The 13,768-nt window shown below is 42.2% G+C and overlaps 1 protein-coding gene across 18 annotated transcripts in view; it reads left to right on the top strand.

Annotated features, from left to right (window-relative positions):
* Positions 1 to 13,768, top strand: part of PPP1R9A (protein phosphatase 1 regulatory subunit 9A) — a 137,703-nt gene that overhangs the window by 107,575 nt on the left and 16,360 nt on the right. For 12 of the 18 annotated variants that reach the window (XM_088653890.1, XM_088653887.1, XM_088653889.1 and 9 more), the window contains 3 exons: positions 106 to 277; positions 9,186 to 9,343; positions 9,862 to 10,153. In XM_088653890.1, the coding sequence (XP_088510016.1) occupies positions 106 to 277; positions 9,186 to 9,343; positions 9,862 to 10,153 (622 nt within the window). The remainder of the gene's footprint in view (positions 1 to 105; positions 278 to 9,185; positions 9,344 to 9,861; positions 10,154 to 13,768) is intronic. The other 6 variants (XM_088653895.1, XM_088653894.1, XM_088653893.1 and 3 more) reach the window with 1 other exon arrangement.

Below are 13,768 nucleotides of genomic sequence, written 5' to 3'. Positions count from 1 at the left end.
TTTTACTGATTTCTTCTTCTTCTTTTTAGCAAAAAACCTCGTCTTATACATGGAAAAATACTGTATTTTATTTATTTTGCTAATAGTTAACTTCATTTGTCCTAGATCAGAGAACTGGAAACAGAGGTTTTCAGGTTACTGAAGCAAAATGGGAGCCAAGTTAACAATAACAACAACATTTTTGAAAGGCAAACATCCGTTGCAGAAGTCCCAAGAGGCGATGCCATGGAAAACCTTGATGCAAAGCAAGTGTCTTGCCTGGATGCCTTAAGTCAAGGTTTGTTGGAACCAGATGATAAGCTTGACGATTGCATTGTTTCTGTGTGACGTAGTTGTACCGACTTGAATGTTTTCGGAGTGGTTGCATTTGCACGACGTGGTAAGCCGTATGCCATGCTTTACTGTGTACAAGTCGGCCGTGCACCCTTTGCTCCTTCTCAGTTGTACTTGGGAGAAATAGGTCATGATCCCTTACTTAGTGTTAGTTCCGAACCAGGGACCGTGGTTTGTTTCACTCAAACCAACCATGGCCGGTAAGCCAAGAACAAACCTTTGCTTATCATCATCCACTGGAGCCAACTCGAAGGGAGCTGTGGGTTCTTTGGCACCCACAATAATGTATTTGTGAGGCTGGGCCCCCACAAAGTCAGTGGGCAAAGCTGAAGCCCTTCATTGCAGGCACCCGCAATCTTTGGCGTGAGATGGCACCTATGCCATCACCATTTGCTTGGAGTGAAACAAGGCACAATCCCTGCTTCAGACATAATGCATTCAGACATGACACTAAGCCAGGGATTGTGGTTGGTATGACTGGGGCGAAGCGAAGCAGTCACCGGTCACTTGAGTATGGTGATGGTTTATGGCTCGCTGTGACATGAAAATGTGGCTAGCGTAATGCACGATGTGGCGACCCATCTGAAATACCGTACCTATCGTATATAATTTAATAATGCCTGTAAAAGCACATGTATTCCGTTCAGTTATGTTTTTATCCCCGTTCATTGTTGACATTGTGCTAATAAAAAGGTTAAGAATATAAATCTATATTTCCTCTTCTATCTCCTATATCTGTTTTTTTTTATGTTGTGTACTTGAGAACAAGACATCACAGTTTTCAAAAGGGGTCCAAAATAAACGAATCGTTTGTGTAAACGTATGGACGTCTCTCTCTCTCTCTCTGTGTGTGTGTGTGTGTTGATAGTTAAATATGTAGTTTACATGTACAAAGGGATGTATTTGGGCCAAAATAGATCGGAGGCAGATCTGTGTGCAGTCATCTAAGTACCAAAAGTACATGAGGACCGACATTCTCTCCCCTAACATGTCACCACTAGCTTTCCTTTAGTCCCTTTCTCATACTACTTTTCTCTGATCTGTGCTCAGTCCTGGATATGGAACATGACTGAGGAAAAAACTCCTGCAGGAAGTAGGGCTCAGTGTGTTATTTTGGCAGATCCACACTTCAACACACATCTGCCATCTTCACATGTGGACACAAACCCCCATAGGCATATGAGAACCTCCATTCATCATAGGAGCAGCGTATCTGCTTGCACGGCCCTTTGCTGGTTATGCATAGGCTTTCGACTGTGGCTGTACCTTAATAGATTCTTTATAATTTTCTTTCAGCAAATGTCCTTAGCATATAGATTTTTAAAGAGAGGAAATAAGAACAGAATGCTGTGATGTTGAGGGCGTACACGATTCTCTAGAACTGAGTGCTCTGATGTTCAGTGCATATATAAGTCCATCATGACAACTGGAGTAGTGAATCTTGCTGCTCTGCTAACAGAATTGCAAGGGTGTAATGGGACTCTAAGGGACGTGGGTGGTGCTGTGGGTTAAACCACAGAGCCTAGGGCTTGCCAATCAGAAGGTTAGCGGTTCGAATCCCCGCGACAGGGTAAGCTCCCGTTGTTCGGTCCCTGCTCCTGCCAACCTAGCAGTTCGAAAGCATGTCAAAGTGCAAGTAGATAATTAGGTACTGCTCCAGCGGGAAGGTAAATGGCGTTTCCGTGTGCTGCTCTGGTTCGCCAGAATCGGCTCAGTCATGCTGGCCACATGACCCGGAAGCTGTACGCCGGCTCCCTCTGCCAGTAAAGCGAGATGAGCACCGCAACCCCAGAGTCGTCCACGATTGGACCTAATGGTCAGGGGTCCCTCTATCTTTAATGGGACTCTTCATTAAAGGCACTGGTTTTGAGGCCACTTCATGCATTGCACATAAGCACTTTCTACAAAGGAAACAATGTGAAACCTGTGTGCAGTGGTAGGCCCATCACATTTCATTGTCCGTATACACTCTGGGAAAGCTTAATTTGCTATAGCACGCTACAACATTCCCCATGTACATAAGGGTGAAATATATGTGTGTAGACATAGTGTCTATGTGCTGGTTCCTACACAAAAAAGTGTTTTCCATGTCAAGAATGCATATTTTGTGAAGTGAAGGTATTGCCCACAACCCTCAGTTATAATTCCATCGTATCTGTGTGATTGAACTGTCCTATGGATATCTATGAGCAAATGCAGTATAGCTAGGGCCAAGCTTTTACTTAAACTTTTGATAGATGAAAAATAGGAATAGGGAGCCACAGGCCTTCCAAAGGTTGGTGGACTCCAAGTCCCATCAGCCCCAACCAACGTGGCCAATGGTTAGGTGTGACAGCAATTGTAGTCCAAGAATATCCAGATGGCCACAGGTTCCCCTTCCCCGTATGATGCAAAATGCTCAAAAAATAGCTTTTGGAGACCATCTATCAGGCTGAAATGCTTTTTTTGAGAAATAGTGGCATATAATAAGGGAGTGTTTTCTTAGCCTATGGCAACTCTGTGGGGCATTCTGAGTCATGAGACCATTGTGCAATTCAGGCAAGAAGCAGCTGTTGCAAGAAATGTTAAGCATTTGACTAGGAGCAGGAAGTATCTAATTCCTCCTCTGCTCCTTAAGAAATATACACTTTTTTAGATGTGTGTTAGAAACTGCTAGTTTGTCTCTCCCCCCCCCCCTTTCCGATGAAATGATAATAGATACCCTCCTCTGATATTTCAGAGCATGGTAATGCGAGATGGTGGGAATCCTCATGGACAGTATTATGCTCTAAATGCATAATTTATTCCTATTTCAAAGACGGAATGAATTGCTTGATGGTGAAGTCTTACAGCCTGTGTGTGTGTGTGTGTGTGTGTGTGTAGTGAAGAGAGAATCCTAGATGCCTGCAAAATTGCAAAAGCTCGCAACAATACCAATAACTGAATGTGGCCTCTGCCCAATGTGGTGACAAGTTATGCAATGGAGGCAGATCTTGATTCTAGTCTGAATAGCTCAGTTTGGAACCTGGGTCTTGTTGCTGCCCCATGCCGCTTCCCTTGGACCCCTCTTAACAGTGCCACTGCCATTTTCTGTTCTATAACACCATTTTAGAAGAGGCGGCATACATGCTATGATTAAAATAATCTTCTGTCCATAACTTGCTGGCTTGAAAGCCCTGCCGTGTTTGTTTTCTTAAAGCAACTTTTTTTAAAAAGAAAGCACCATGTACAGAAATGTGGTGCTTTTAAAATGTCAGTAGCAATGCAGTTAATTCTGTAGTTTCAAATTTCTTAGGAAAGCTTTTGAGTGAATGCCACCGTGTATCATGTTACTATTTACTTTGCTGGTTAGTTATAAAACTTCCTCCTTTGTCACCCTTCTGTTTGGCACATTACTTTGAGCGTGTTGCGTGGAAAATAGACTTCATAGATGCGTAACCCTGAAGAAAGAAGGTCGGAGCAAAGAATTAGTTTAGGTTGCAATCCAACATTTTTAGGAAAAAACAACAGCAGCAGCAACAACAACCCTGAATTACTGTTTGTTTTGATGCAGCTTCTTAGAGCAGCCAGACTTCTGTCTTAACTCTTGTACATTCACAAAGCATTTTTTGGAGTTTTAAAGGGAAACTGGGGTGGCAGCAGGCAGAAGGATAAACACTATGTGTGCAGTGTTTGAGAAGAGACTGCATCTCAGTGGCAGAGCACCTGCTTTGATTGCATGTCCAGGCGAAAGGCCCCTGGACACACAATGCACCCCATCTGGAATCCTGGAGAACCATTAACAGTTAAGTGTAGATATTCATGAGCTGGATGACCAACCATGTGACTCCATTTGTAAGGTAGCTTCCTGTGACTGCCCTACATGCAAAGCCCCCAAACTGCTCTTTGAACCTGAGGTGGTTTAAAGTGCAATTGGAGTGGCAAGAGGGACAATTTTTGTAGAGGAGAATCGAGTGTGTTGAACACACCCCAAGGTGTGTTGCCAATTTTCGCCTGACTTCTTCTCCTCAGCCCCATTGGGTTGTTGCTGTTTTCTTTATATTAATCACGCCGAAATATTCACTTGGCAAAATAAGTTAATTCCTGTTAACCTATTGTGCTTGTTCCTGAATCCTCTCTTGACTATAAATAATTGCTTCAGCATAATTGCCTTCAGGAGTTAATTCTCTCCTGCCCCTCCTTTTAAATTGAAATCCTCTCTAAGTGCTCTTTGTGAGGCATTAAGGCTATTATTGTTTCAAACACCTTATGAAGATCTTTTGGACTTAGGTAACCATAGTGACACAAAAGGGTACATGCTGATTCCATTTGCGCAATCAGCAGCAAAAGTCTCAGCTGACTCCGTCAAAACCATGTTTATGCCATTTGGGTCCCATTTTGCCTGTGTACTTACAGATTTTTTTAAAAAAATATGGGGGTGGGTGGGTATTGGTTATATAAGCCTATTTGCACCTGCTTCTCATAGGATATAATTACATGTGTACTTCTATTACAAACTGAGGAGCAAGCTAGACATGATATTAATTGCAAGATCACAATTAACATGCTTGATTTTTAACATTTAAATAGCAACCACAGGGTGCATGTGATCAGGACTTCAATGTGTGAGGAGGCTAGCCCTCTCCCTGCACACGTGATCTGTGATCTGTAATCTGTATGAAAACCACACCCTCCTCCCAAAGCAGCTATTTGCACTTAGAGGGGAAGCTTCCATTGGCAGGACTACAGAGTAAGGCAAAGGATTAACAGACATCCCTACACACTGTTGTACAAATCTTGATCTCTTCCCCACTATTTTTTTAACATCTAGGTACGAAGTTATATGAATAATAATAATAATAATAATAATAATTTATTATTTGTACCCCGCCCATCTGGCTGGGTTTCATTGCGAGAAGTGAGGTTGCAGGTTACCAGACAGAGAGGCATAGCTGCCAAGTTCTCCCTTTTTTTAAGGGAAATTCCCTTATGCTGAATAGGCTTCCTCGCGAGAAAAGGGAAAACTTGGCAGCTATGCAGAGAGGGCCTTCTCGGTAGTGGCACCCGCCCTGTGGAACGCCCTCCCAGCAGATGTCAAGGCAATAAGTAACTATTTTACTTTTAGAAGACAACTGAAGGCGGCCCTGTTTAGGGAAGTTTTTAATGTTTGATGCTGTACTCTTTTTAATATTCGGTTGGAAGCCGCCCAGAGTGGCTGGGGAAACCCAGCCAGATGGGCAGGGTATAAATAATAAATTATTATTATTATAAGATTTAAAACACATTAACATGTCACACATTAAAAACTTCCCTGGACAGGGCTGCCTTCAGATGTCTTCCAAATGTCAGGTAGTTATTTATCTCTTTGACATCAGGACATCAGTTAAATGGTTGTGACTTCTCTCATGAAATGCTGGGAAGTGTGTTTTGGTGATGATTCTGAGAATTCTGTGAAAATATCCTAATACAGTGTACTTTGATCTCCAGATGTTTCATCTCCAGATCTCCATTTTTTTTTTATAATATATTTTTATTAATTTTCCAATTAAAAACATTTATATCACATCCATTATTTCAAATTATGCAAATACATATCAATCAAACCGAATGTTATGCCAAATCATCTAAAATTTTCGGGGTTCCCATGCTTCAAGAAATTGGGGATTCCTCGCAACTGCTCACTGCCGTCTTTTTTCTAAAGTCCAAATCATCACTCAAAGTCTATAATAGTCCCGATCTTTCCCTTACAATCACATAGATGTTTTCCTCTGTCATCCGATTTTTTCCCAGCTGCTGAGATAAATATCAAACAAGATCACATATGTTCTTTCTCCTGTGTGAGTTAATCAGTCCAGCCTCCCCATAAATCTTCTTGGTCTGGAGCGTCCCTGTTGCGCCGATCTTTCAACACGAAGCAGCGCCATCTTAGAAAATTCAAATCAGTTTCATTTTCTTCTCATAACTATGTAGATTAACGATCTTTATGAAATTTACAGCTTTTCCAGGCAGAAGATCCAGTCATCACATTATGCATAGATTCTTGATAAATTAGTGGCTCTCCTTGCCCTATAGCTGAACTTAGCTTCAGGTCGCTGTTCAAATTCAAAGTGCGTCACATCTCATAAATCCTCCGAACGCATTCCAGGCACTCCTTCCCTCCAGCTAGAGGGGGGCTTCTCTCATCAGCAACTCCACATCTTCAAAAAATATACTCAGTATCAACAGTTTATAAAATTCAACTCACACAGATCCCTTTTATTTCTCTTTCGTTCCAAACAAGCCAGGACATCACGTCTGGGAAGGTACAAAGTAACTCATATGCAAAAAATATAAAAAAAGGACTCACTTCCCTTGTCGTTCAGTCCCCATCAATCCTCCTTTCAGATAAAATACAGCCTTTGACTCCTCACCCTCAGCAGCGTAAATTCCTCGGCAGTAAACAGAGCTTCTGCCCCTCCTTCTGAAGTATGTCCATGGATTTAAGCCTAATTATCTTCTTTAATCATGGAAATCCCCACCATGCAGGTTAGCGTCCGGGAGTACCGACATTCCTCATAAGTGCTTCAGCCCAAGCCCCCCCCCCACTCTTTAACAATCGGAGTGGGTTAGGGGGCATCGCGGGCCAGCGGCCCCTCTCCGTAACCCCCGGAGAGGTAAGGGGGTTGCCATTTACTCCCCTAGCAACCGCCAAATTCCTTATGAAGGTCGGAGGGATGGAAAACAGGTCAGCCATTCCTGCAGGCGGAAACCGGAACCCCCTCATCTCCAGATCTCCAAATGTTGTTGGACTACAGCTCTTGTCATCCCCAGGCATAATGCCAGACAAGGGATTACGTGAGCTATGATCCAATAACACCCAAGGACCAAAGTTTGAGAAACACTCAGTATTTCCTCACAGAGCTACAGCTCCCGGGGGGGGGGTTAGCTTTCCATGGGTCATCATTGAGAAGGTGGCTTGAGTTGTTCTGGCACTTGAGGCAAAATGCCCCACTGCTGCCCCCATGATGGGAGCGGGGCATGAGGTTCCGTAAGGGCTTACTCTCAAGAAGCCCTTGCAAAGCCTTGCCATCCGGCTGCGTTGGGGCAGGGAGATTCAGCAAACGGTTCTTAAGGAGAAGCTTTCACCGAATCTCCTCCTTCCCACCCAGAGACAAGGCTCTGCAAGGGCTTCTGCAGAGAATACACAAACATTGATAGCTCCCAAGTTAATAAAGAAAGTGACCATGGTAATACCCAAAGGAAACTAACAAGCAAATTAACTTAATAACCATGACAAGGGAAAGGTCCAAAATCACTAGACAATATAAACAATTAGTGGATATTTTTTCAGTTATCAAAATAGGTGCCTAATTTAAGGCAAAACAATTTTTGTCTTCATGTGGCCAGGACCAAAGCAGAAAAGAACATCATTTGCCAGTTCCAAATCACCAGCAGCTGCATTTTAAAAATCAGTCTGGTTCCATGTCCGAATGTAGGTCAGTGTAGGGGTGCAGTTTGTGTGTCATATCCTCACCTCTTTAGCTATTACATCATATGCAGGTGTGTGAGCATTGGGGTGATGACTTTTTCAAAAAAAATTCTCAAAAATTATGTCCTGTAGCACAAATGGATGAACTTTTGCCTATTAATGACTAAAATGAGGTATATTCCATTGAAATATTTAAAAAAGGTCACGCACAAACCATTTTTAATTTTTTTGTATGCCGTTTTACCATTTCATAAAATTGTATTAACAATTCTATATATATTTCATATCAAATTTGGACACAACACCACATTCCACAATGGGGAGTGTTCTTAGCAACATAGGGTATACAAATGTCACACCTGTGCAAGGTAAAAGTCCCTTTTTGGGACCTCAAAACTCAGCCAGCAGACCTTGCCGGACATGCTGGGAAAAGAACCTATAGGAGAGGTAGCAAAACATCGTCCTCTAGTGGCTTCTATACTGTTACTGCAGCTGAAAAAAGCTTCCTTGTGTGTTTGATGGCCCTATATAATGTTGTATATGTTTTGTTGTTTAGTCGTTTAGTCGTGTCCGACTCTTCGTGACCCCATGGACCATAGCACGCCAGGCACTCCTGTCTTGCACTGCCTCCCGCAGTTTGGTCAAACTCATGTTCGTAGCTTCGAGAACACTGTAACTTCGAGAACACAATGTTGTATATATGTGACTCTAAAGCTTGGGTTCAATTTTATATCTGCTTACAGTGACTTCAAAAATGGTCAAAAAACTGATAAATAAATTTTTTAAAATAATTTTGTGCGTGAGGTTTTTTTTTAATCAAATCTCTTTGAAAGTAAGATTTTATCTAATCTTTAATTAAAGCTCATACAGGGGAATGAGGTTGTAAAAAAGTCATCACCCTAGTGAGCATAGATGGTATTGTACCGTGACTCTGGAGTGTTTATATTTTTAAGATCCAAGGGTTGCTTACAGTTCTTCTTTAAGCATGATTCTTCTTAGCTCTGACTTCTGTTTTCATATGTACTATCTTAAGTAGAGTCATACCGGCAAGGTAGCTATATTAAACCACCACACCTCAGTGGCTGAACTAAACTGCCCGTCAACTGTGTGTACTTTATAATACAATGGTTTGCCCTTTCGCTTCCCACGGGTCCTCCTGAGGCTTCAGCATCTTCTGATGCTCTCATTTCCATGCAGCGGCACCAAGGTTGTACACAATCTGATGACAGCAAAGGGACAATGGTTTCCACTGAAATAAGGGCATGACATTTTGATCAACATGTATGAGAATACGGTTTGATTTGTATAGAATTGCAGGCTGTATCTCCAGATAGTGGCATGTTTAAATGCAGGTCGTGATTTTCCTCTCTCTCTCTCTCTCTCTCTCTCTCTCTCTCTCTCTCTCTCTCTCTCTCTCTCTCTCAAGATTTTAATGAAGCAGTTCCTGAGACAGAAAGGCTGGACTCAAAAGCACTGAAGACTCGAGTTCAGCTTTCAGTGAAGAACAAAAGGTCAAGACCAACTAGAACAAGACTGTATGACAGTATCAGCTCCACAGATGGAGAGGACAGCCTTGAAAGAAAGGTAATTCTTCTCTCTCCTCCCCAACCTTCTCATCAGTTGTTTCCTTTCACCATGCTCCCTCCCTGGCGGTGTTTACTAATTTGTGATGAAAATGTACAATGAAAGAAGGTATTTCTTCTCCCAGTTTGAAGGTAAAACACCTGTGTTCTTTCAGCAGTTTCAAGACTTCTGATTTAATTTTACACGCATTCTGATGTGCTCCCTTTCATTATTTCCTCCCCCCCCCCAATATGTTATTAATTCTTTTTATTCAAACCCAACCGAGTCAATGCTTAGCAGGGTCATTTTATTTAGATTCAGAGAGCTTGAAATGCTAATCCTTGAAAAGGAAATGGTTACAAATGGAAAGCAGATAAGGTAAAAGCTTAACGGTGCAAAATTATCGGAATATCGCTCCGATAGGAGACACGGGTTGGAAAGCAGGTGCCGAAGAGGTGAACTTGCGCTTTCAAAGTAACTCGCTGTGTGGTTGGTTCCTGAAATGCCATAACCTGCTTCACAATCTCTTATATCAACAGCCTTCGCGCAGTTACGGTATTCCCATGCACATTACCAAATCACCTCTGCCTATGTGTGTGAGAGCCTCCTCACCAGCATCAGATTCTGGTGCTTCCTCCCTTTCCCCCGTGGCTAGCAGTGCATCGCTTGCATTTGACAACGTAACTGGAAAGCAGGACGAAGTGCGGCCGTACACGAGTGTTGTATGTTCCCATGGAGATACTCCACTCTCCTCACCTTCAAAATCCTGTCTGAGCTACGAAGCTTCACCTGTGCGTCATCCAACCAGCAGGAGTATCTTCCATGATGAAGGTATAGCTGTGACTTTGCATGCTGCTGCGTTAGTTTTCTCGCTATATGTAATGAGTTCAGTTGTCGGTGGTTGTGTCCTTCTATCGCCTCCCAGAGAAGGGTCACCTGGCTCCCCACACTTAGGTACCAGGTGAATACATTTTTGTTCTCACGGGCCTTTTAAATTCAATGATACATGTCGGTGTTCATAGATATTTGCTAGCTGTTTTATGTTGCTTTTAAGTTGCCTTGTTTGTGTTGGTTTTACTTGTCTTTTATTTATTTGTAATAGGTTTAAGGGGTCAAATATTGAACTGTGGTTTGCATTTTTAGTTATCTATAAACCACCCAAAGAACTCAGTTATATGGGTGGTAGATAAATGTAATTTAAAAAAAAACAAATGGTCATAAATTAAGGGTTCAACAAAACATTTTATGCACTTCCCTAATTAGAAAGTCTGGTCTTCTCCTCTTTGTCATTCTGAGCTTTTAAACCATTTAGTTAAAACCATTGCTTTTTTCTAAGGCTGATTTTGGAATGAGTGAGTTGGGAGATACAATTGGAATATGTCTCAATTATTTTAAACATTTGCAGAATTCTGTGAAATACAGTCTTTGCCTTATATTAAGGACACAGAATTTAGATTGGGGAGAACTTAGTTTAGATTTGTTCTGAAACCTAGCAGTGCTTTAAGTACAATATCAGGAATTCACATTCTGTGAGAGAAGGTCCAGTGCTTTTGTATCTACTTGTGATTGACGTTTCAGAGATGGATTGAATCGATGTATTGCACTTCAGAAGTGAAGGTGGTAGAAAAGCTCGTGTTTTAGTTTGCCTGCCATCTTCATGGAAAAATACATAGCTCAAGAAAATTCTTGCACATATACAGCTCTCAAAGTATGATCAAGAACATAGGGAATTGCCTTATGCCAGGCTGACAAAAACTAGTGGATTGTGACACTCTCTGAATTGTGTGAATTGGTGCCTCAGTGTGTGTGTGTGGGGGGGGGGGGGTTTGTAGTATAAATAAATATAGAGTCTTGAACTCAATTACTGTTCTTCCTTTGTATTCATCATCTCCTTTGTTCCTAATAACTCACACACGCAATCAGAATTGCTCTCAATGACCCCACTCAAGCAAGAATTACTTAATAATGATTATTCCTCAATAATGTTTAATCACTGGAGAATCCCATGTTTTTCCCACCAGGAGTGTTATACAACCAGTATTAAGTGTAAAAGCATATTTTGATGAATATGTTAGAATCAAAGTGAAAACATTTGCTTCAGCGTAGAAATATTTGAATGTAATAAGACCTCTCTTGCAAGCATTTCTAATTGGGGCACAACAATTCTGTGCTCCAGTAGGAAGCATTTGATAATTAGAAAGTTTCCTCCTCCTTTTCTTTTACAATACAATGCAAGAGATTGGGGGGGGGGGGTCATTTTCAGCCTGGGGGCCTTATTTCCCCTTAGGCAGTCTTCCAGGGACCATGGGCAACAGGTATTATTTGTCTTCATGCAGAAGGCTGCAGGGCAGCCACACACAAGCCCACGGTTTCTGTGTAGGCAACTCCTCATTTATGTGGCAACATGTGTTTAAGTGAAATCGCATATATTTGGAACACCATTGAAAAAGCCGGCAAACTTCTAAACCTCTGGAAACCCTTTAAAAACCTTTGAAAAAAACAAAAATCCAGGAACTCTACCACAATCGCTCTCTCCAAACCTCCTTGCTCAAAGTCCCAACTCTCTGTAGGCCTCAAAGGTTGGTGCAGAGGCTCCTGCAATTGCATTTTCAAAGGTGCTGTTTTGTGCCATTTTTGTGCTCTTTTAGGGGTGTTTTTGCCCTTTTTCCGTGCCATGTCCGTGTTCGCGGTGATGCACAGCCGTTCATACCTTGAATGCGCGTAGGTGGGGACTTGCCTGTACTTACATCTCTCCAACCAGGCAAGCGAGAGGACTGTTCTTGGGCACATTCCACTGTTCAAGGACACATTCAGCCAGGCAGAGGACGGAAGGGGTGTGGCCTAGGGACAGGGGGGCACAACTGGGGAGAGTCCCGTGGGCCAGCTAGGGAGGCCTGGAGGGCTCCTTTTGGCACTCGGGCCTGCTAGCAGAGGAATATGTTACACTTTTGATGTCAATCTCCTACTCAGTAAATTCAGCACAAAGCACAAGACTGTTTCAACTCCAACCCCTTTCCTAGCGGTCTAATGTAACCCCAAGGCCCCCTAACAGTCACAGATCCGTCAGACTTTTTAACCCCATTAGGCGTGTGGCATCTTGCCAGAAGGGGACATTTGCAGCCCGTCTTCCTTCTCTCTCAAACACACAGGCGCATGTGTACACCTAGCAGCTTCTCTTCATCCCCTCTGTTGTTTTAAAATACCTTTTTGCTATGTTCCCCTAGATTTATATAGTTTGCTTGCGCTTGTTAACACGGGGAGTTTGCCCTTCGTGATTGAAAAGCCTTTCTGCATTTCTCACCCCAGGGGAGGTTTCAAAGTGCACTATAAAAATAGTACATTTGTAACAGCGCAAATACACGTTCTGACCAGGATCCAAGGAGCCCTTTTAGGCATATGCAAAGTCTTGCTTGCACAGCAAGCTTTTTGCTTCTTTGTTTCTGAAAAGCAGCTACTCGCTGTGCATCAAAGGGTGTTTTTGAGGCTTCCACAGCATTCAGGGCTGGTTTGTTGAATAGCAGGTTTGCTGTCAGGGAAGAAGGGACTTTGAAGCCCGTGCGTTGCTGTGGAACATTGCACCTCTTTGGGTCCTGGCTTGCATGTCTGTATGCAAACATGCTCATTTCCTCGCATCTTTTCCTGAAAAGAATTACCAGTACCATCTATTGCAACTGGATTATTTGCTTAGAGCTGCAAAGAGATGGTATACAGAAACAGAGCTTCTCGCTACATGAAAGAAAGAAAGAAAGAAAGAAAGAAAGAAAGAAAGAAAGAAAGAAAGAAAGAAAGAAACATGGGCCCTGGGCCCTGAATTTTACATTAGCAGCATCAGTACTAATTAGCCATTGCAGTAGATATCACTGAAATGTGTCTTAATCTTTCTGTCTTTTCTTGTATTTTTCAATGTTATGCAGGCACACATTATCACTGCACATAGTATTTCCTTTTACTCCAGTTTTCTTTGGACTTTTAATTTCTTACGAAGTGTAAGCTTCTGTATGTATATAAGTACATGGTAAATTATCAAGTCATCCACAGCCCTTTGGTTGGGATTGAATGGTGGCAAATAGGCAAGTAAGCGACATGAAGAATTTGAGACATAGTTGAGATTTTTCTAGTGATTGCACGAAAACAAGAACTGATTGTTGCCCAGGCTTATGATCTAAACTTGTCTAGCTCTTGTACAGAGGGAAGATTCTCATGCATGGGTTGACCCTCTTAAAAATGTTTTTACTACAGCAGTTCCCACTGCCAAAGAAGCAAGCCACAGTTCAGTTTAACAAGCTGCTTGTCTCTTCAGCTGTTAAACTTCAACAAAGGTTTTGACTGAACCTGCTGACCCCCTCTGTATGTAAATACAGAATTTTAGATTACAGCAAAGGTCTTTCCTAGCAGGCATATTGTCCATACATTTACGGTCAACGTTTTGCCCTCCTTGAATAATAA

The sequence above is a fragment of the Zootoca vivipara genome, chromosome 11 (genome assembly GCF_965207765.1).
Source record: "Zootoca vivipara chromosome 11, rZooViv2.hap1.1, whole genome shotgun sequence".
In the NCBI taxonomy this organism is placed as follows: Eukaryota; Metazoa; Chordata; class Lepidosauria; order Squamata; family Lacertidae; genus Zootoca; species Zootoca vivipara.
The sequence above is the reverse complement of the archived record's forward strand: the minus strand, read 5'-3'. Positions and strand labels throughout refer to the sequence as shown.